At 44.8% G+C, this 24,035-nt stretch overlaps 1 protein-coding gene across 2 annotated transcripts in view; it reads left to right on the top strand.

The window, feature by feature from the left end:
* Nucleotides 1–577: 577 nt before the first annotated feature.
* The window catches only part of THSD1 (thrombospondin type 1 domain containing 1), a 31,103-nt gene continuing 7,645 nt past the window's right edge, over nt 578–24,035 (top strand). The window contains exons 1-4 of one of the 2 annotated variants that reach the window (XM_061994161.1): nt 578–785; nt 7,272–7,413; nt 12,756–13,721; nt 22,001–22,159. In XM_061994161.1, the coding sequence (XP_061850145.1) occupies nt 7,356–7,413; nt 12,756–13,721; nt 22,001–22,159 (1,183 nt within the window). In that variant the 5' untranslated portion in view covers nt 578–785; nt 7,272–7,355. The remainder of the gene's footprint in view (nt 786–7,271; nt 7,414–12,755; nt 13,722–22,000; nt 22,160–24,035) is intronic. The other variant, XM_061994170.1, reaches the window with a different exon arrangement.

The raw sequence follows: 24,035 nt of genomic DNA, 5'->3' as shown, positions 1-24,035 counted from the left end.
GACTCTGGAAAGCGGCCTTCCAATTGCCTGCTGGGCTCTTTGCAAGACCGATGCTGAAGCCTGGCTCGTGTGTGCAAGCCTGTGCGTGGACAACACCCAGTAGGAATGGATGAGTTTTGTGGTGAAGACTCTCTACTGACCACAAAGGAAGCCTGGGGAGAGGTGCAAGAGGTGAAGGCTGCTGCGCATCTGTGCACAAAGAGCAGTTTAAGGTCTGGCCTGCCTCCTGAGTGTCTCCTCGAGTCGCACCACAGCTCTCCAGCTTCTTCATGGCCGAAGGGCCGTTGCCCCTGGGGCCACACAAACCGCCCCATGCCGTGGCCTCTTGAGGACAGAGGCCCGGCAGAACCCTCGCCGGGACTGGCCTCAGGCCCAGGGTGGCGGCTGAGGCCGGGGCGGTCCCTCCCTCAGCGGGTTGCCGTGCCCGCAGCCCTCGCGGCAGCCCCTCTCCCACAGCAGCCGCCACACCCCGGCGGCGTTGGGCGGGAAGGCGTGTGAGGGCGGCGCGGCCGCGGCGGGGCAGGGCCGGGCTGGGCCGGGCCGCGCCGCGCCTCCCCTCGCCTCGCCTGGCCGCCAGGGGCGCGGGCTGCCCTCGCACGGCGCCCGCCGCCGCCCCGCGCCCCGCTGACAGCCCTGACAGCCGCGCCGCCATTTAACCCTCCCCCCGCCGCCGAACGGGACTGAGCGCTCGCCCATCCCCAGGAGCAGCCCCGCTGGCGTTTCCTCCGCGGGGAGGATCGCGCTTCGGCGCCCGTCCCGCAGAGCCTCGGGCAGCGGCGTGGAAGGTGAGCGCGGGGCGGGCGGAGGGGGAGCCGAGTGCCCTGCCCGCGGCCCGGCCGCAGGTTCCCCTGACGGCGGGGCGGGTGCAAGGGCTGGGGGGTCCCGGACGCGGGTGAGTGACCCCGCAGCGGCCGTCGCCTCGCCTCGCTGCGGGCAGCCTCAGGCTCGGCGCAGGCGGGAGTGCGCTTAGCGGCACGGAGCCTGGCCGGCACGGGCTGGGGACAGCCCGTGGGTAGCCCGAGAGGGCTGCTAGCAGGACGGTGCGGCGTTTGCCGAAACGCCTTGTTAAGGAGGCTTTTGAAAAGTACCCGCGTGAGTTCAGGCTCTGGTTTCGTGCCCGTTCTCTGCTTCAGTTCCCTGTGATCTCGCCTCTGCGATCGCCGGGAGGCAGGGACCGTCCCACCCGGGAGCCCAGCTCTCGCAGCGCTCCCGGGGTGCCGGTGCCGCTGACGCCTGAAGTAGTCGTAACGCTTCGGTCGCTCCGGGTCCGTGATAAGTAGCATTAAGATTAATTGTAGTGCTTTTCAGAGTGTTTGATGATTTCTCCTTTATATCAGTCGCTAGATCATGCGGGTATACAGCAAAATCGGCGTGAAACATAGGAGGCAGCTTCCCGATTCTCTTTTTAATACTGATGCTTCGTGGTATTTCAGACCTGCTTCCCACACATGTATTTCTGATTATTCCAGCTGTGCAATAGGTATTCCCCATGCTATAATTTTTAAGATAAACCCCACTAAACGGGGAATTCCAGAAACAGAGAACAATATAATATATTAAAAAAATGTAGGGGAGAAAGGAAAGAATAACTGGATAACTGCATTCCATCACTTTTGCCATAAGGGGTGATCTAATGTATTTAATTCTTAGCATTCATTATTTATCATTGCTTGGACACCTCCCTAAAGCTCCTTATGCTTAATAAACTTATATTCACTGTACATTTTCCGAAGTAAATATCGTTCATATATTGAATCTACTGGAACCCTTTGATTTCAGAAGACGGTTGTTGCTAGCCAGCTAGCTCTTGAATTGCTGAGTTGATACCAAAAGGAGCTGAGAAATCCCAGCATTTTGTGAGATCAGACGTCAAATGTTGATGAAAATAGGCTTTATCAGCTAATTACTGTTTTGGGTTCTTTTTTTCTTCCTTGCACACAGAGAATCTGGTGCTCTCACTTTCAGCCTAGTGAATTTAGATGTATAATTTTAATAAAGCCATTATCTGATAACAATGTAAAATTGTCTGATGTGTAAATAAGAATGAAAGATGCCTTTGAGGATGTCAGCTCTAGCCCCCTGCTGTGACAGATATCACATGTATACCTTTCTGGCAAAACTCTGTATCTTCTGAGAAGCTGCATATATTTGGCCCTGGCCACTCTGACTGGTCAGCAGTGATTAGATTTTGATAAATGTGATGCACACCTGAGGTGCTCCCACTTTAATGTCGAAGGGGAGGGATTATAAGGGAAGTTCTAAAATTCCCAGCAGGTGGTAACACTTCAATAGCTGCCTAATCCCATTGCAATAAGCCAATGCTAGTTGAAAATAATTAATCTCTTTCCTGCCATACAGATAAAATATCTCAAATTTCTGGAAATTTATTTTTTGTGCTGTTTGTGCTGCTTGGCATCCCTCAAGTGAAATGTAGGGAGAATTTAGGGCTTTTCAGGATTTTCTGTCTCTAGCCTATTTTGCTGTCAGCAATTGTGCAAACTTCAGGGTGCAAATAGGACTGAAAAATATTTACTAATGGACAGCTATTAAGGAAGCTGATTTTCACCTGGGATTTTTGTTTTGGGGGTTTTTTTTGGGCTTTGATGTTGGCTGGTTTGCTTGTTTGTTTGTTTTTTTCCCTTTACATTCTGGCAACATTTTGCTTGCTTTCAACTCCATTAAATAACTGTTTTTCTAACAGCATCACTCCAGACCTTGGCTGCGTGCTGAGTCCATCAATGTGACTGGGGTAGATGCCACTGCCTGGGGTAGTGCTCAGGGTGGAGACAGGCTGGCTCTAAGAGGATCAGTCCTCAACCTTACCCCCACCACTTACTCCTTTCCCAAACCCTTCTCCTGTCTTGCTCACCTGTATCCCCTGAGTCTTTGGGGAGTCCCAGAGCTGGGCTCACTTTCCCTTGAAACCGTGGGGCATGGGGGACAAAGAGTGAGCAGGGCTATGCTCAAAGGAGATATGTGTACAGACTGGCTGCTTCTTAGTTCTTGAAGGAGGATGGAGCTAGGGCAGGAGAGGACTCAGTTCTTGCCAGGGAATTAGCAAAGAGGAGGAGGAGGGAGAGTACCCATGGCTGGGGTAAAGTACGGGATCCATCAGTGGAACTCCTCTCCACCTGAATGAGACTGGAGCACTGAGGTTTCGAGTGATGTGAATTTGTATTTCATTAAACTCAGTCCTTGGTTGTGGAGTAGCTGATTAATTCCTGATGGTCCTTTCTTAACTGCAGTGCTCATTTTCCTTTCTTCTCCCTTATGAAGGGAGAGCTGCCAAATGCTGTACTGTTGCAGCTGATGAAGCTGGTAACTGATTAGCTGTGCTAAAGTAGCAGGTGACAGCACATGGAAGAGGTGGCTGATTTGTGAAATGTCATGTCTGCTCTGTGGCCTTGGATACTGCTGCAAAAAAGTACCAGGAGTCATAAGTTGGTTTGTGGTTTGTTGCTGGTTTGGGTTTTTTTGTTGGTGTTTTTTTTGTTTGTTTGTTTGCTTGTAAAACCAAAATGATCACAAAATACTCTGTGATTTTTTAACGATGTAGAAAAATAGGGATGTTATTTGAATAGAATACTTTATGTGACTCTAATAGTATCTATAACCTAATCTGTTACTTCTTTATTTTCAAAAAGTGATGTAAATAAAATTGTAAATGTTATGTTTTATCCTTACACAGTTCCTGGCATTGTGGTGCCTGTAAGCCTCATGGGTCATGGTGGATTTGTTCTCATAATACCTGTACGAGGTAGTGAGTTGCTATTTCCAGTGGAGAGCTATGGCACAGGAAAACTAAGTGATGTGACCAAGACGCCACAGGAAATCTGTTGCAGAGCAGGGACTTGAAGTTTTCCTGTGTCATTTGCCTTACACACAAGCCTCTTGGTCTTCATTTCCAAGGAGCATTGTGGCTTATCCCCTCCTCATCTGTCATTTACAGTTCCCTTTGGAGAGGAAGCCTTCCACTTCCAATCAGCCCATTACACTGTCTCTCGGAAGAAGAAAGCATCTTTTTACATTGCCGTGCTTCTGCTGCGTCTCACACAATAGAGCTTTAGTCCGTGCTTGTCTACTAGAGCAATAAATTAAAAAAGCCAATTATTTAAAGTCTGATATCCTTCTCTGTTCAATCATTTTTCATCTCATTAAGTTAATGAACTTGAGGTAGAAGATCTGAACGGAGTAGAAACCATTTAAGATGTACTGTCTGCCCTGAAAAGCAAAATCTAATGTGAGTATGAAATGTGGAAAAATAGTGTGTGGTGGAGGGGGGGCAGGAGGGAAAAATGTGGAGAATTGTGAAGCAGACCTAAAAATGAGATGATATCGGGAAAGAAATTGGCTTAGAGACGACTTAGGAAGAACATAAGAAAAAACTATTTCACTGTTCAGGTGATGGAGCCTTGGCACAGGCTGCCCAGAGGGGTTGTGGAGTCTCCTTCCTTGGAGGTCTTCAAGACCCACCTGGACATGTTCCTTTGTGACCTGATCTAGGTGAACCTGCTTCTGCAGGGGGTGGTAGACCCTTTAGATCTCTAAAGGTCCCTTCCAACCCCTACCGTTCTGTGAAGTTTGAATGAGACTTAGAGGTCAGCATAAGGACTGTCCAAAGCTGAGGTAAGGCAAAAGGAGAGAAAACTGCAGGAGGGGAGAGGAAGAAGCCTGTGGAGAAGAGAGGCAATACTACACCAGAAATGGTCCATCACTTCTTGCATTCAAAGCTACTATTAGAATGGAGCTAGCAAAGGTGCAAAAACTCAGGGAGGCTTCGTGGAGGCACTTTAATTGGAGCTTGGTTCAAAAGTAGGGGCTGCATTGCAGCTGGAAGCCTACAGTAGCTGTGGGTGAGGTGGGGGGGCTCCTGCTGCAATGCAGGTATGGCAGAGGCTCGTGGTGAAGTAGCCCTGGGCTAGGCTTCCAGAGGTGCCTGATCTCACTAATTGGAAGTTAGTCTTGGTACCGTTTCAAATACTCCGGTTCTAGCCTGGGTGTTGCCCACGCTGCATGCCAGAGTCTTTTCCCAAGTGACTCAAGATAACACAGAAGGCTGAGAGAGAAGGAGGTTTTGGTCTGATGAGCAATCGGCGTTACTGAAACACCCAAGGGCCTTGGTGCTGGACTCTGTCCACGGGCTTGATTAGAAAAAGTCTGTGTCCTCAAAAGTCTGAGCTATAAAATCAGAGTGAGAGAGATGAGGAGGAGCAGTTAATGCTCCTGCAGTTAATGCTGCAGTTTACTGACATTGTATGCCTGATGATGGCAAGAATAGAAATGAAAGTTGGGTCTCCCGTGCCTCCCACCAGCAGCCTGTCTCATGAACCATGCTGCTTTTCCCTCCATTGGGCTAATGTGCAGATTAAGGTGTAAGGCAACTATCTCAAGAGTGCTGTCCCACACAGGCTGTTTTCTTTTTTCTCAAGGATTTGTTCTCTCTTCCGTAGTTTTGTTTCCTCTTTGCAGTGTGTCGCTCCTTAGACTGAGATTAGTGTTATTTGAATCTCACCTGTCAGTGTGTAACTATCGGAAAGAAGTATTTGTAAAAGCCATTTTAAAAATGTATGGTTAGGAAAGCTAGGAATGGAAAGGACCCCTTAAATGATCCAGCACAATCACTGTTGTGGCCCACAGAGTGGTTTGTCCCCCTCTTTTTTTTTTTTTTTCCAAAGCAATTTACAGCAACACTGCATAATTTATGCTGTTTTCCTTGAGGACCCTAGAGGCCAAGGCCCTATAGCAATCACTGGGGTTTTTTAAAACGAAACCTCTTTTTTCTTCCTTGCCCTACTTTGATTCTTTTCTTTGATTAACAATCAATAATGATAGAGGATAGGAATGGCATCCCCGAGGCAATGCTGTGGGCAGTTACAGAGAGGCAGGCAGGTTCTCCTAGCAACCCACCCCTGTCTTGAGGCATAAGGTTTGTCTTCCTACGTTTTATGGCCCACCAAGTGAAATTTTAGGTGGTGGTGGTATCACTGCCCCTATCTAATCGTTCCTGGAGCCTTGCGATGTTCATGGACCTGGTGATGATTATTCTCTTCAGAATGCACAGCTATTATTGTAATGGGCTTTTATTGAGCAAAGCCATGCTGTTAGTCTTTTCTTAGAAATTATTCTCTCCAACCACTTGGCACAGAGAATAGTTTCAAAAGCCTTCAAATAACATGTCTGCTGTCTCTTAGTTCAACAAGTCTAGCAATGTAATTGTTGAAATACCTCATTTGTGATTCCTAAACGTGAACCTGGTCTTTGACGTACCTGGTTCCTACATTTTACCTTTATACTCTGCAATTCTGTTTGCTCCCGACTTCTGCCTGCTCCAGTGCCAGATTTCCCTCATAAAATTAAGTTGTAAACTTTATGGAACAAGAACTTTCTTGCATGTTTGCGTGACGGTGAGCACAGTAAGGCCGACTTGCCAGCACTCCTCTGCAATACAAAAGAGCAATTCTTGTCTTTTGAGAATGTTTCCCTTGAGTTAGGTCTTCTCTCTTTTCTCCCCTACTTCTGTTTCTGAAGCAAACAGTTGGTTTTGCTGCTAACTTTGTGCTTCCAACTTGTTTTATGAGATTGTTACGAGACTCATAAAGAGTAGTTTAAAGCACGCGGACATAAAATTGTGAAACCTGTCAAAAGGAACTCTACTCTTGGTTGGCTTAATCAAGGCTGCAGAGAATGTAAACTTAAAAAGTGACAGAAAGTAGAAGTTAGCACCTTCTCCATCTGATCAATCTGATAAAAGGCAGTTACAAATCGTCTATAAATCTAGTAAGATAACTAAATACGTTACTAGACATGAATAACAGAGCAGTTTGACTACCAAATTTGTTGTTTTCTAATAAGGCTTTTAAAAGCAGTTGACAGTAAGTGATACAAATTGTATAGCAGCAGTAAATCTCTAATATTGACATACACTGAGGACAGAGTTAGAATTTGTATAAAACACTTGTTATTTCACTATCTTGAGTCTCTTACCTCAGTAACAAGACATGCACAGCATCAGTTATGGGAATGCAAAGGTAGATTGTTGCAACCTGTCTTTGCTGTTCTGGCTTAGGAGTTGACATCTCGGGAGGGAAAATTTATTGTATGCTGAACTGTAGTTGAGCCTATTCAGATCCATTAACACAGTATTAGTAATTGTTAAGTAATAGGAGAAAAGTGTTGATCAATAGAGTATTTTTTTAACTTCTTGGTGAGGTATCTTCCTTCTGGTATTCAGTGAAGCAAAGTCAACACAGCTGTAACTTTTTAACTTTCAGGTGTTCTTGGGGAAAAAAGTGCCTGCACTTTGAAGCTGAAGAAGGACATGAGGAGTAAAAGGACCTGGGATCTCACTGGTCAGAATGAAACAGATGTTGAAAGATTTTTCAAATCTATTGTTAGTAGTACTCTGTGACTATGGTGAGTATTAGAGCTATCACGGGACAACTGCAAGATGTGTATTCACACGGTGATTTTGGATGGTGTGTTTGCAGGTAGTCTGTTGAAATCACATGCCACAGAAGCCACCACTGATATGCACAGAATATTGTCTAGATCTTATGCAATATTTCAGTGGAAAATGCAGCTTTCATAAGCTGCCCCTTTAGATCTGAGCGTCAGGAACCTTTCTTGATGTAGATTTTCTTAGATAAATAAGAAAAATGAGCAGATTTCTGTGTGCATCATTGAAGGACTGGTTGTGTTAGAAGCAGTAACTGGAACTCTGCTCTTTTGTAAGACTCATATTTCATAATATTCCATGAATGTCATGGAAGATAGACCTATTTTAGGTATGCATACTAGGATGAGTGGCCCTTTTCTGCAGGAGAGTTGGATTAGATGATCTCTAAAGGTCCCTTCCAATCCCTACCATTCTATGAACTATGCCATGCAACTACTTGTTTCTCTCTAACTATAACAGGAACCCACAGCGGTTGGCTGAAATGTGACCATGTGACAGGCGACCTCCTATGACTGAGTCAGCCCCTATCTGATGGACCTAAGCTGTCAGGTAGAGAACTGTTGAGCACAAGAGGTGATCTTTCCTCTGTCCTTACAAGAAGCCAAAGGATGGTATCCATATTCAATTTTAGCCATGTAAAATTAGGCAGCTTATCAATCGGTCCTGTTAAAATAGTCCACACGTAAATCAGTACATATTGAAAGCTGCTCTAACCCATCTGCAGTCCAAGATGCGTGGAATGAAAAAGGGACCTCCTTCTCACCATGTGCTGCCAAGGAGGGAAGTTAGACATCCAAAGTTCAAATCAGATGACTATAAAATATCTACAAGCTGAGGGACATCCCATACATGATGTCTTATCTTTTGCAAGAACATACTAAGCTGGAAGTATATTTCCAAAGTGAATTGGTTCCTTATTGCACAGTGAATTAGAAATTTTGAATGTGGAATTCCGTTCCTAAATAATACATATGCTTTCAAAAATTGCGTTCCTAATTTACAAGCAGGTGTTGTTCTGACAGTTGCAGTACACTGAAATGCCTATAGCATGGAAAAATGGAACAAGGATTGTTTCCTCTTGGTTTACAGAATGAACAGCAGTTGCAGGTAGTTCACTCACCAAACGGCTGAAAGTGCCTTACAAAGGAGAGAAGTGAACCAAAAATGTATGCAGTTTGCTGGCTTTGTGTAAGTTAGGAAAATCTGATTATAGGTAATGACTGCATACTAAATATACTCAGCTCCTCATGCCTCTGGGCTTCCTCCATCTCCACTCTAGAGCAAGAGAATCACTGGAAGATGTAAAGAACCTAATTCTTAGATTAATTTAGTTCCAGTAGAAGTGGAGACAGTTGTCTATGGCTTTTAGTTCCATTTCTTCTTTTAGTAAGACAGAATTACCCAAGTTAGGAACACTGCACCGAGTGGGAAACACAGTGAAGGTAAGCGTTCATAAAATGAGGTGAATTATTGCAATATCCACTGGTTCTTGGTGAGCCAGTCCTGTAGGCATTCACAACTACTTTACTCAGAGGTAAAAGCTATTATTCCTGAACTTTATAGAGTATGGCACAATAAGTAATTACAAGGTTCAGGGAAAGAGCTAAATCTCTGCTGCAGACTTTAGGCTCATAGTCTTTTGGCTTATTTCCAGTTAAAGGGTATAAAATGACTTCTAAACAGTTCTGTTTATACACATCTTTGAATATCACATGTGTATGCAGTTTGTAGATAAGTATTTCACTCACACGCTCCTCTGTTCCAGACCAAGACTATTTTTTAAATGATCCAATATGCTCTGGAAAATTACTGCAATGCTAAACAAAAAAGTCCTAACATAGAACAAACCAGAATGCTCATTTCTTATCAGTTTTTCCGATGTGTTTGTTCTTCTTAGCTCTGCTACTGGTGGCTGGTGAGCCAACAGCACAACCCAAGTTGGCTGAAACAAAATTAAAAATAAGTAAATATCACAATAGCACCTCTCACTCTTCAGTGAAAACAAGGACTTTCCTTTTGATCTTTCTAAGCATGAGTTCTTGCAAAGGCTCCTCTGGCAGGTTGTTGGTGCCACAACCAGGCACCATTCAATGACAGACCATTGTAATGACAACCAAAAATATACAAATGCATTGAAAGCTGTCCTTGACTGGCTGTCTAAACAACTGGGACTAAGTTTTGGGCATGTGACACTGTCACATGCACATAATGGGCTTGGAGGGTGGCTGATGGAGCTTGTGGTGAACACTGGCTGCTTCTGACTGGCGCCTTTTGGAGCATTGTAACTGTTATGTGGACTGTCCATCAGTGCAAAGTTCTTGTGTTAATAATCAAAGATGGGGAAAAGAGTGCTGTGAACTGTGGTGTACCAGCCAGAGCCCTACAGTGCTGTAACAGCATCCTCCAGTAACGTTTGCTTTCCTTGGTGATGTACACTAGGGTTGGTGGGAGCTACATGGTAGTCTCATGGCCTCACTCCAGTCCTCTCACACAGTTACAGAGCGGTGTTACTTCTTCTCATCTGAGCCACTCCAAATGAAAAATAGTGCAAGAGTTAGGGTCATAAAAGAGAGAAAGGACAGTAGCTGCAAACATCAATGCCTTTCATTAGTATCACTTTAATGTTTTTGCTGTAAGTTTAAAGCTTGAAGTTGAATTTTTCATGCTGGATTTTTGCCATGGTCTGATTTCTTTTTCCATTAAAATGCTTCAGCTAAGTTGAATCTATCCAATTCCTTTATAGAAAAAATGCATCATTTTGCCCACATTCAAAGAAACAAAAACCTGTCAATTCACAACCAAATCCAACCAACATATCTGCAGGGGCTTCGTGTTTGTTAGAATGGTCACCGTGGCCTGGGACATGTTTCCCACTCTCCTTAGGAAGATTTGCCCGTGGCTGGTGCAGACCTAAGCCCTTGCAGGTGAGTTAGTCATGAAGTTTTCTGAAGGGTAGAGTGTGCCTCAGTTCCCACTGGCTCCTCGCAGAATACTGTGTGTGCTCCAGCCCGGGGCAGCAGAGTTCCCCTACGTTTGTAGTATTAGGCACTAGAGTTTCTTGTCCTGTGCTTTCTGCTGTCATGCTAGCAGTGAGCAAGAAAGGTGGAAATTTAGTGGACTTAATTGCAGGGCCAAGGAACAGGAGAAGGTAGAAGAGCTATAAAGCCAAGGGATGAGGGAGGACCATGGTAATAGTACTGGAGTTAAGATAGTACCTGAGAGATATTGACAGGAGGTGATGGTAGGAACAAGACTGTGAAATATGAGCAGGCACAGCTGACAGAACCAAAATATGAAGAGCAAGGAGAATATTTTGCTGGAAAATTCGTAGAGAGCTGTTTTTCCCAAGCATTCAGGGTCCGTTTCGTACTCTCTGAGTGTCCAAGTTAAGATTGAGTTTGCTTGGGTCCCATGTGCTCATCACAGCTGGGATCAATGGGATCCTGCTTCAGATATCTTAATGACTACTGTATTTAAAATCAGGTCCCAGGTTTCTTAGGGTGCCCACAATTATTTGATATTTGACAGTTTTCACCTTTGTGCCTGTGCCTTGCTTCCTAACACACCAAACAAGAACAGTGACATTATCTCATCTTTCGGGGATATTGAAAGGATAAACTGATAAATATTTCTAATGCACCAACATACTATGATAAGAGCACAATAAAACAGTCCAGGGGGGAAATGAATAATTCTGTGTTATCAAGATGGATTTTGGATGGTATGGAGTCAGTAATACATGGGACCACCCATGGAAGAATAAGAACAAAAGAGCCCTGTGGCAACGAGCACCATCCATCTGCCAAATGAAGCAGCGTCTTGTGGAAAGGCAAATTAAAGACTGCGTTATAGTACATACATGTGAGAGTATATGTGTGGTTTTTATGTGTAAGGCAGCGCATGACACTTTCATTTGGACTTTATGGATGTGGTCGGAGCTGGTTATTTCAAGGACATGTTATAGCTGGTAGAGAGCAATAGGCTTCTCTATTGCACACTGCACCTCACCCTGATGTAAATGTCTGTAGCTGGTTGGATTAATTTTTTCCTGAAATTTTCCCTGCTGACAAGAAAGTGAATTCAAGGTGACTAACTCAAACTGAAACTTAGAGTGGTAGGCGTCTAATATTATGTGAGATGAGTCCTGCGACTCCTGACTGCTGCGTGCTTGCCTTGGCAGTTGCAGTGTTTTTCCAGCAAAACTTTCTTTGAGGTAATCTTAAGACATGTGTAACAGATTTAACAAGTCAAAGTATTGTTAGTTGATACTGCTTGTGAAAGGATTGCTTTAGCTGAAGCTTTACACTTCCGTAGCAGCATCTATCCAAGGACTCAGAAGCCTTTTCCCAGACAATTAATTAAAGAAAGATGTCTCACGGTGCATTCTGTATCTGGAACAGATGTATGCAGTTCCCATTTTTCAGATCACCTTTCTGTGTCTGTAATTCCCAAGTTTCAAGCAATGCAGAAAGGCTAGCTGAGCCGAGAACGGAAGTGTGATCTTCCCAATCCATTGCTTTAGATATCATCTATCCCCACTAGTTACAGCACGTCTCGGGATAATTTGGCAACGTGCACAAACACGGTCATACAAGAAGGGCATTTAAGAAGACTGAGCCATTTATAATGAAATGATGTAATTTAGACGTGTTGCACCACATCTGAGACAAGAAAAGTGCTGCAGTCACCATCACTGTTATTTTCAGCTCTTTCAGTCAAGTGTCTCTGCAATGCAAATGAGCAAAATGAAAGATTCATAAGACAGAGCAAGAGAAAAGGCTTCAAAAAGCATCATGCAGACTTCCCGTTGCATTTAATGTGGGGGAGATTTTTCATTTTTCTGTATCAAGAAACTACTGTCTATTTTTTTTTTTTGCTAAAGTAAGTGGAACAACAGCTAGCTGCTGTGGAGTGGACTTTAAGAATCTGTAAGTGAAGTTGAGAAGTGTGAGACTGTAGCCCCATAAATGAAGTTTTCTATGAACCTTTTGATTCTGTTGTTTGGAGGTTTTTTTAATCTAGTTTTTAAACCTTCTTGAACATGTTACTTCTGTGGACTTTGAGCTGCTCCAAACCACACTCTAGCACAGAGGAGAGGTGGTGAGCTTTAATTGCCATAGCTAGGAGTTTTTTGCCTTATGTGTGTGTGTGCGCATGTGAACCGCCTCACTTGAAAGAGTTTGAGAACCACTTCTTAAATACCCCCTTTATAAATCTTTGCTTTCTTCCATAAGGTGGATAAACAATCATTTGTCTGTTTGGTTCTTAATATTGTCGTGTTTTTTTCATTTCCTTTCAGTTCTTGGCGAAGCAGAGTATCTCCTGTTGGGGCGCCCGGGTCATGTAGCCTTCAGCAGTGACACAGTGTCTGTGGAATATCAGTACTATAGTGGTGGTAATGTGACAGCAGACCATCTGTCCATCCTGTTGCTGGATGCCAGCACCAACGAGATAATTGCAAGAAAACAGCTTCCAGCAAATCAGTCCCAGGGGAGGACAGAGTTTGAGTGTTTCCATTTCAAGAGTGCTGGGGACTTCTCGTTCACAATGGTGTCTCCCAACGATAACAGCAGTGCTACTGAGTGGAGCAGAAGCAGCATGGCCACCCTCCATGTGGAATGGCCTGTATTTCACATTGATTTGAACAAGAGTTCAGAGGTGCTTGGGAGCTCTCTTCAGGTCGGACTTTTTACAAACGAGCAGTTGTGTGCTGTGAACCAGACAGTGGTTTCGCTGGATGTGATATTCACCAGCACCCTCTATGAATTTGGAAGACTAAGCTCTGATGAGACTCTGGGCTATAGAACTAGCAAAGGAATCCCGCTATCTAGGTCCCAGTGGGTAGAGTTTGATTGCCCACCTGTTGGTCAAGAAACATACATCACCGTGTTACTGAAATCGTTAGAAACACGTTCCATCATTGCCTCCATGGGACCCATAGATCTCCTCCACAAATTTGGGTACAGACTGGTTGTGGCTCCAGAAACAACATGCAAAACTTTGGTTGAGGTCTTTGTAGTGTCTCCCCCGTGCACTTCTATCAGTGGAAAAATTGTCGTCTATAAAGAGGCTCTGAAGCATCCTAATCAAAGAGCAACTTGGCTGTATGAAAACACCCTTCACCCGGGAGAAAACAGGACAGAATTTAACTGCACTTTGTTTGATGTGGGGAAGAACAAATACTGCTTTGACCTCTTTAATTTCTCTGACCGAAGCCATTTCCCAACAAGAGCCAAGGAGTGTTTGATGATCCAAAGGAATATGGGTTTGTACTGATATTTGTCCTCTTTTAGCCCAAATCGGCAGCCAAAAGGGATGATGATGATAAATGGGTTTGGTTGTGTTGAATAGCTACTTTTTGGGACAAAACAGTTCTAATGTCATGTGCAGATGGGAACAAGATGGAGTAGACTGATACGTAGAGGCATATACAAGGACATTTGGTAACAAATGCCACTGTGGTAGCTTACAACTGGACTAAGTTAATGCTAAGTACCAGCCAAAACCATTTGGGACATTCTGAATGATGTATGTGTCTAGGCTGGGTAAAACTGACCCTCTCGGGGAGGTAAGAAGCTACTGCAGATCTGGCTCATGGGAGACTGAAAAAACAAGGATCCAACATGAAGTAATTGTCTAGGTTTTTAGTGAAGAGGGCCGGGCATCTCACAAGAGTGATTCATGGGCATGGAAGATAGGTGGGCTGAATCCTCACCTGGATGTCTTTCTCTAGCCCATTTGCTGTAGGAGTTGAGAGTCCTCCCTGTTAGGTACACAGATTTTGGTGAGGTGAATCAGGATTTGACCATGCAAAATACACTGTTGTGTCTCTTGGACAGCTTGTGTGTTTTTCCAGTAGCCTTTCAAGTGTCTCTGCTGCTTAAAACAGACCGGGGTACATTTTCTGACTCATGAGGCCACCCGGTAGGTCATGGGTCACATTGATGCAGCTAAACTTTTCCTCCCAGGAAAGATTAGAATCGTACAAACTACCAAATGGAGACAATCTGTGGTCCATATAGTCCTTTGGTCTACGTCCAGGCATGGTCTGGGAGAGTGCTGGTTGGTGGAAGCCAAAACTGCGTCCAGGAGTAGGAATGATCATGGCTAAGGGCGATCACAGTTAAGTATGATCGCAAGACAGAGCTTGAGCCGTGTTTAAGGAATATCTATACATTCTAGTTATACCTCTTATGCAGTTGTAGCCTCAGAGGTGGCAGTCTGTGGTTTGTCAGAGTCTACAAATCACAGTAGCGTGGCAGAGGGAGCAGAGGAGCCAAATGTCCTCATCCTTTATTTGTGGAAGGCAACCACAATGAGAGATGAGCTGTACGTGCACGAAGGGATTGGGGTTGGGTTGTGTTACCTACGCCCTGGAATGGAAGAGTAGATGTTCACATCTGAGCAGATCTTGTGTCCATAGGTAGTGAATTAGTCTTTTCCATCTGCACACTTCAAAGAGTTTGAGTTAAAAGGTTTGAGATGCACACCATTTTCTACATCTCCTCACTCTCATCTCCCTGAAAAGGAAGTGCAAGAGCTCAAGCTTGAAGAAGGTCATTGTGTTTGATGGGCAAGTATCTGAGCAAAATCATCAGATGACCAGGTGGGCAGGACATGCTCCATATAGCACACAGCCCAGACACAGCCTACCTTAATTAGGTTCCTAGTATCGTATGATCTTTGTCCCATTTCATAAATCATAAAACTGTTAGTTGTTTAATTAACACTCTACTAAAAATGATCTCTGTTTTCACCACATGCTAAACTTGGTACGTAGTTCTTCATCTTAACTTCCCATCTACATTCTCTGTTGGCACTGTCTCTCTTCCTTTGGCATGAGTAAGTCTAGGTAAAAATGAAGGCGTGGGTTTTTTTTTCTCAATGGAGATAATTCTCAAGGAAAAAGGAAGAGAGAATTCTAATTCTTCCCCTGTGCTTGGGTGGTATGTTATGCTGATATGATCTAGATAATTACCCTGACGGGTGAATACTGAGGATATGACATAGATCTGTTTCTGTGCCCAATATTTGGCTGTTTTAATTGATGAGATCCACCTTAAGCAATAACTCCCTGCGATCTGCTTTGTTTCCTTGGGTTCCCCGGTAGCTCTGTCCTTACAGCCACAATCGAAAGGATCAGGCTATGCCTCTGAGGAACGCAGTTAAGTCAATAGCTGCCAAGTTCCAAGTGTCAAATCTCCAAAGCCGATGAAAGCAAAACCGCATGGCATCGCCGTAAATAAAATGTCAACGTGAAATTAATTAGACTGCAGCACATCTGACTTCGTGCCTGAATCTGCCAGACTTCAAAGTCTGCAGGCAGCGTTTGAAAGGAGCGGGGCCTTCTGGGAGGGCTCCATCAGCCCAGAGACACCACAGACAGAGGGAACCTTCATGGCCTGCACTGGCCACCTGCCTTCTGGCCACTTTGGAGGGCCTGAGCCCCCTCACCCTGCGGTGGGGCACAGTGGGATGGCTGGCACAGACCTGCACCCCTGCTTCTGTAAATCACAGGGCTGCTGCACAGACTCCTCTCCTAGAGTTGCTTATTTTCTGCTTTGGATTTCCTGAATTCACTAAGTTTAAGGCAACGAGAGTGGACAAATCCTCTAGTCTGGGCTCCTGTGTAATACAGGGGATCACTTTTCTTGAGTAACCAGCTGACCCTGGTTTTGGGCCCCAGGGCTATTCTTTGCATTCAACCACTGCTTTTCCTCCAGAGACTTAACCAGTTTTTTGTTGAAGGTACCACAAAACAGAGACCTTTCTGTGCTCTTTCTCAATACTGTGCTCTAATATATTGGTTTTTCTTTTTTTTTTTTTTTAAATAAAAAGGGGAACTCTGTGTGTTTCATAACTAAAGCTCATCTAGCTTCATCCTCTAGTGACTATCTCTTACTCTACTATTCTCTGCTAGAGGAGACAGCTGTTTCCTATGTACTGTCTTCCTCCTGCAAAGACGCTTGCACATCCAGATCATCTCAGTCCTTCCAGATTACCTCAGTGTTCTTTTTAATAGACCAAAAAGATAATCTTTGAATTGAGTCTTTAGGAAGGCATTTTCGCAAGATTTGGTTAGTCTTGTGTCTCTGGCCTCATTTCTGTTGTTTTAAATACTCCTTTTTGACTGAGGGGGGAACCCAATAATACTTACAAGTATTTGAAATGAATGTCCAGAGGATGGAGCAGCACTATTTTTCTGTAGTGTCCAGCGGTACGACAAGTGGTAATGGATAAAAGCTGGAACACAAAAAGTTCCGCTTAAACATAAGGAAAAACTATTTTACTGTAAGGGTGAGGGAGCCCTGGCACAGGCTGCCCAGGGAGGGTGTGGAGTCTCTTTCTCTAGAGGTTTGCAAAACTGACCTGGATGCGTTCCTGTGTGACCTGATCTAGATGGACCTGCTTTGGCAGGTGGATTGGAGTAGATGATCTTTAGAGGTCCCTTCTAACCCCTAGCATTCTGTGATTTGAAAAGGCAGGTACTAGCTTTGGGTGCTCCGGTCAGACATCGTCACTGATGCTGCTCGAGCAGTATCTCTCTCCCTACCCCTACCTTTGCTTTCTTCTGACCAATTGCATTAGCTGATTTTACCATAACTTTTACCCTGTAAACTCCTCATGAGCTGATTTTGTTTATGACCTTTCAGTAAGTTGTCTACCATCCTGCATGTGCAGTTTGTATTCCTTCTTCCTGCATTTTTCTGATTTATGACCTATTTTGCTTGAGTTAACTTAGCAAGTAACCTACATTGCTCCACACAACTACACTATCTACTTATGTCATCACAGGACTGACATATTTTCTCAGTAATGGTTTTATATTTATTTTTGTGTCAACTGGAAAAGCATCGTACTAAGCCTTATACTAATCCCTTTGGAATCTGGCCAAATGCCTTCCCACTCAGTGATGGTTTTGTGTTGACAATTACATATCAAATCTGCCATTCAGCCAGTTCTTTCTTCATTTAGCATTTGCTCTATTATTATGAAGCAAAAATGCTGTCTTGTAAAAGATCAAAACTCCTGAATCAATAAAATTATCTTCATCCAAACTACAGATAAGGTGAAAGACTATTTTTCCATGCTCATTTTTGGTAGATCAGGCATCAGTTATATCCTGACCCTTTGTCAGTCTTGCTCCTCATCTGGCCAGGCTTAATACAGCCCATGGAACAGGAATTGGACTTGGGTCTGGAGTAGGAAGGAGATGGCTCCTGGTGGCCCCCAGTGGGCCAGGGAAGCAGCTCTTCAGCCCAGGCCATCAGCTTCAGAAAAAGTGTCACAAAAAAGCTTGTGCTAAGACACTGAATATGTGTTAAAGGTAGGGAATACATCTGTTAAACGTGAGCCAGCACTTGTGCAGCTTTCTATAGATTCCATCTGGAGAATCTGTGGAAAAAATAACAGCAAGCTCTGAGTCACTTCATTCATCTCAGTGGGGTGCTAACTGTTTCACACAGGTGACTTAGAGTCATGCAGCTGATTTTATTTTTTTTACCCTGTATTTGATCAGATTATTTGTATGTCTGAGGTAGGAAACTCTGCTAGGTCATCTTACCCAGCTCATTTCAGACTCATTCTTTTCAGTGCATTTTCCTGTGCTTTGCTCATCTGGGACTTGAGTGTCCCCAGACTTCTGCACTCCTTTTAAAGGACGTTTTGTGTCGTAGCCTGTATCCCACTTGAAACATTTGGGATGAGACTGAGAAAATTAATCAGTAGTGCTACAGCATAGAATATTTTCTTTGGATTTTTGGTGTTAATTAACTTAAAAGTTCTTTGTTACACTTCAGAGAGTAGTTTCAACTTTGGTGAGACTCCCAGTGAGGTATCTCACACTTGCCTAAAGCAGAGACAAATTTTGTTCATCTGACTTTTGCTGTCAAAAAAAAACTATCAGGAGGTCATCAGGGCATAACAAATGCAGCTGTTGCCATCAAAGGGAAAGAGGAAGGTAGGGGAAGACCTTCCGAAGGGAAAAGCGGTCAGTAAGGGAGGAGTAAGTGCAGTATCCAGGGACCTGGCAGGGATATATAGCTTCCATCAAATTCTTGCTGTCTGAATAAGACTCTATGAATCAGACCTGCCTATCTGTAGGAAAATCTGGGAACCAATTTGGTCTATTGCCTGGATCAGTACCTGGCTTGCATTTATTTAGAAAGAGGTGGATACAGGGGATCCGGGTGTGCTGGGACTGGTTGTGTCCCATCTGCTTCTCACTGAATGTTTCACCTCTGCATCTCCAGCATTTTAGGAATAAATTGGGTGTTATGATCTCGCTGGGATAGCTTTTGCCTTCTGGAAAAAAAAATATATAGGCTGTGCCTCCACAGATCTTAGAGATGGCAATTTGTAGGGAAAAGACTGTAATTTGCCCAGGCAGAGTCTAGGTTTTCTTCTTTTAAGGGAACTTCATCCTTTTGTTGTCCAAATTAGTAACCTGTTGGAGCATGCCACTGTTTTCAGTGCACCTAGGCTTCATTTCCATGGACACAGAGAAGCATGGAACGGGTGAGAAGGGTGTTTGCCCAGCTCTTACCCAAATGCTAACAAAGATGTGTGTACACCCAGTCTCAGGACCTAAAAACTGATCTTGACTCCCACAAATCCCCTAGGCTCATGTAGGTGTTTATGTGAGCCTGTAAATAGCGATTTTTGTCCCATATCACTGGTCTCGTTGAAGTGCTTAGGACTATCATGTCAAGCTGGAGGGATGATGCTGAGCATCCCTCACTGTCTGCTCAAACTCTGATGAACACAGAAATTTGAGAGGGATATTTATGCAGAGCAACGATTAACACAGTTAATTGCATTTATCTTTCATGTTGGCAGATCTGCCAACTGTCAGCTCTTTCAAACTAACTCATCGGTTAGATGTCTTTGCGTTGATAATTGATTCCTCAATCGCATGTGGAAAAAAAAATCACACTTTTTAGAGCTGCTCTGCAGTGCATACCTTCTGTTTTTTCCCCTGGTGCTTTGGATCTGTTTGTCTTAAATGGAAGTTAATCATTTGATTTCCTTGGGGGAGAATAAACTAGGCTTCATTTCTTTTACATTCTGGTAATTGCGGGAGGTTGCAGAACAAGTTGCAGGAGTTTAAATCTCCTGTCTTTCACAGGAGCTGGAACATTTCCAGCTCTTCTGCTGCTTAGGGCAAATATCCATAGCCCCAAAGCTATGGATGGTGAGTGTTTTTGCTAAGGAACTCTCTGCCCTCATCTGAAGCAGAAGTCAGTGAAACATGCCCCAGAGCAATAGGCACATCATAGATTTGACGTTCAAGTTAGAAAATTACTCATCCTAAATGTTCTTGTACGTTGAGGCCCGCAGGCATCAATGTAGAGGCTGCTGAGCACCCTCTCCTATTGCCAGTGTTGGCACTGGAGGCAACTAGAACCTTTCTGGGTCTGGGTCTGTATCTGACTGTAATTAACAGAAGTTTAAAGGAGCAGGGAATGTAGAGAGGGAAATAAGCTAGTTCACGCACTGGAAGTCATGGTAGGGATGTGCCAAGCTGCTCACAAAGTAGTCTATGAGGAGGTATAGCTTCTTCAGCTAGCCTGACTCCCTCTCTCCATTGATGAGAGACACTGCTGGAGCCTTTCATGGTACTGATATGAAGTGTCGTGAGATCCTCAAATACTGTGATACCATGAAGTCTTTAGAGAAGGGATCAATGAGACTTTGACTGACTATTAATTATGGCCATTTTTACTTACTGCTCTCATTAATATTTCTGCCTACTAACTGACATGATTTTGCAACTCTCCAGAGTCTGTACATTTGAGGGAAACCTTATCCCAACAAACTTCCTCAGTTTTCTCTTCCTTGGCATCCTCTCACTCCCTTTCCTCCTGACACCACACACCACCATCCAGTCTTGCTTCGCACTTTACTAAGAACTGTGGCAGCTGCAAGCTGGAGGCAGAGTTCAGAAGCTCTGAGCTCCTCTTCCCTGCTGCAGCAGCTCTTCAGCTCCAGAGGCAGAAGGGTGAAAGCAGAGAGTTGCACAGAGCACAAGGTGAAAGACAGCTTGGGATCGTGGATATGGCAATATTCTGGTAGAGTCAGTGGCAAATAAGGGGGAGATCACTTGGTGTTGTATGGGCTTAAAACTGCAGCATGACTGAGGTATCTTGCCATGCCCATCGCTGCTCTGTGTTAGGCAGGGCAGATATACATGCATGCACACGGATGTGCGTGGGTATGTGCCCACACACGCTTTGCAGCCTTGGCTGACAGCACAAGCATAAGCTCAAAACCTCTGGTCCCATCCTGCAATGCAGATGAGTGCCTGCATACTGAGAGCAGCCCCCCAGCTCTGTTACGCTGCTCTCATTAGCCTTATTCATCCTGGCATGCTCACAAAAAATTGTAGGACAGGACCCAAAGCAGTTACAATTTCATGTTTATTAAGACACAGCTGTATTTACTTTTGTTAGAGACTTTTAAAAATACTAACACCCTATGAACAATACAGCAACCAATCTAGTGTAGTAAAAGTAAAGATCGTGACCTGTGTTGGGAGTAGCCACATGGTAAATTATTTAAAAGAGCGAACTTTAGCAAACCTAATCTACTGGTTTTTTTAATTATCTGACATTTCAGTTTATCTGTGAGCACGGAAATGGTCTACTCTTACTGACAGGTCTCAAAACCAAGCCATTGAGTCAACTGACCCATCAGAGGATCTCTAGGGGTTTTGCCCTTTAAGATTGCACCTGGACTCACACATTAGTTTGGAGTTTAAAGTTTTGGTCCTGCTTCAGTGTCACAACTGTCAGATACAGGTGGGAACGGTCCCTTTCTCTCTCTGGGCACTCGCTGCTGTAAAGTTTGAGTGTTGAACACTGGATGAGGATGTTGTCTAAGCAAAATGAGGAATTCACTACAGGATAAAGAACGGTAACGTTTGAGATAGTATTAGAACCTGATTCTGGCTCCACTTAAAATAAATAAATGAACTCTCAAAATTCCATCTGGAGATAATTGCCTAACCATAAGCAATAAAACAATAGGGACCTGGAAACTGTCAAGAGAATGATTCAGTAACATGTTTGTGTGCTGAGAAGATAATTGAGAGAAACCCCAATATTGCTGTTTTGTTAAACCTTGTAGGCTTATCCTCCTTTCACAGTCGTAAATCAGGAGTAACTACACTTAAGTCAATGAAGTTATCCTGCTGTAAAAGCACTGTTTGTCAGACAGGAATAGGATGACTATATAAATTACTAGCCCGTTGCAAAGATTGGTGGATTAATTTCCATTTGCTGTTGTTCCAGGCAGAACCTGATGGTTGGCTGACTGCTATGTTACTGGCTGGCACTGGGGTCAAAAAAAGAAAACAAAAAGAGAGAGCTTTGCCCCAGATAAAACAGCAGCAAGTTCCTGGGTGCTGCTGCTCTTTTAGAGTTGCTGTCTGCATGGATTGGTTATTTGTTGCTGTTTTTCTTAAATAAGAGAAGACAAATGTCTGTGACTGTAAGGTAAGGAGGCAGACACGTTCCTCATTGCCATGAGCTTGTGTGTTTGCAGAAACATGGAGCCCGTGGCAGCCCTGGAGCCCCTGCAGCGTCACCTGCGGGGACGGCGTCCGGGAGCGCTTCAGAGAGTGCCTCACCTCCTGGCCGGCAGCGCCAGGCTGCGCTGGGCCACCAAGGGAGACGTCCATCTGCTCGCTGGAGGACTGCGCCTGTACGTAGCTCTGCTCTCCTCTGCCCTCTGATTGGGTGCCTACCCTGGCAAAAGCCCTGGCCTGTTGTTAGAAGGGCATTAGATCTCTCCTTCAGCCCTATTGATGTTGGAGGTGGGGAGGGTGTCACATCCCTGCGGTTTGTGGAGCAGGGTGGGAGCCAACACGTGTTTGTGGGACAGCTGGAGGTGGGGCTCCAAGGCAGAAGAAGCTTTCTGAATGCTGTGAGTGCCATGGAAGGGGGTTAACATCTCCATCGTGACCAAGGAGAGATCTTGGGGCTAGCAGAAGTTTAAAAACAGTCTGGTTTCAGCTGGGACCCATGACATGATGGTTCCACTTCAGGGAGTTTGAGGTGGCAGTGTTAGGTGTCCCCCTGCTCCAGGCTGCCACTGCTGGCAGGTGGCAAGTGGGTGAGGATATGAGACCTCAGCCTCCTGAAAGGTGGGGGAGTGTTACAGCAGCCCCATGGACCCCTGTGAGGCTGGCTGAGGCTATGCCAACACCATAGCCAGGTGTTCGCTGCCAGCATGAGGGGCAAGAGAAGTGTCCTTACTTTTAGTGGGGTGCTAGTGCTCAATCCAATGTAACACTTTTGCTTCTTGCAAACTCCCTGCTGAAAAGGAGGGTGCTGATGCCAAGGGTCCCTGAGGGTCCATCAGCTCAAAAACTGGCTGATGTACAAGTTCCAAGGCCTTCATGTCCCACAGATGCCACAGCAGGCAGGGGCGGGGAAGGAAAGGTGCCCGGGAACTGCGCAGGCTGCTAGGCCCTCAGGTTGTAATTTAACAGGTATTTGAAGCTATTACAAAATGAGCACTGCCTTACCCATTGCTTTGGCTGTTTCCATGCACTTCCTTGTGCTGGCAGAAGTGCAGTGGGGAGAACTGGAATGGAGACAGCTAAAAAATGGACAGTTTGAGGGTGTGGGGAAGTTGTTTATCACATGGTCACTGCAATGCTTATGCCACTGAATAGGGAAAGACAGGAGAGGGGGACAATGTGTAGCTGGAGCAGAAAAAGGACAGGACTACTGTTTTAATGGAGGTGTTTGTTTGAACCAGCTTCAAGGTGTTTGTTGAATGAAGGCCTCAAAAGTATACATGCAGGAATTAAATGTATTGTGGGGCACTGTAAGAAGTGGGCTGCTATTGAACAAAAGGTGTAGTGAAAGGCAAATATTAAAAATTACATTCCATCAAGCCATGTACTGCGTTTTGTCAGTGTTTGTGCAGCACTTGGGCTGTTTCAACAGTTTGTTGTTAAGGTGGCTGATGTTTTTAGTGACTGGAAAGTGTTGACCCTGTGGGTTGGCCTGTTTTGTAAAGCTGCAACACTAAGCAGAGAGGAACAAGACAGATGTTTAGGGGCCCAGCTTAAAGCTAATGCCTTGCTCTAGGGCTAGGGCTCTATGCCAAACTGTCAGACTGCTGCAGGCAGTGACACCACCAGGGAAAGGCAGTGGGGTAGTAAGTTTTTTTCTGAAGCTGGTGCTGAGCTGTGTTATTCTGTGCCTCCTGTTCCCTGCAGGAGGATATTTCCATAAGCACAGAGCTGATGGCTGCTTGCTGGCCACTTTCATCCTGCTGCTCTGGAGCTCAGAGAGCAGTCCCTATGCACAGAGTCCCTCTGGAGCGGGGTCATGTGTGCACATCGCTTTACATGGCACAGAAGGGACAGACCTCTCTGGTCCTTCTCAGAGGTGTCACTCTTCCCATGCAGGTGTGCAACTGTTTAAGGCATATGATGGTTTCCAGGGAGGTCAGCCAGGCACGTGCCTGTGGCGGTCTGGTTGGAGTTACTGCCTGGCAGCACTCAGCATGTCTGGACAATCCTCAAATTCCAGCGAGATCTCTGGGTTAATAAAGAAAAACACAG

Source organism: Colius striatus, chromosome 1, assembly GCF_028858725.1.
Source record: "Colius striatus isolate bColStr4 chromosome 1, bColStr4.1.hap1, whole genome shotgun sequence".
NCBI lineage: Eukaryota > Metazoa > Chordata > Aves > Coliiformes > Coliidae > Colius > Colius striatus.
Note: the sequence above shows the minus strand (reverse complement) of the source record. Positions and strands in the feature narration are given on the sequence as shown.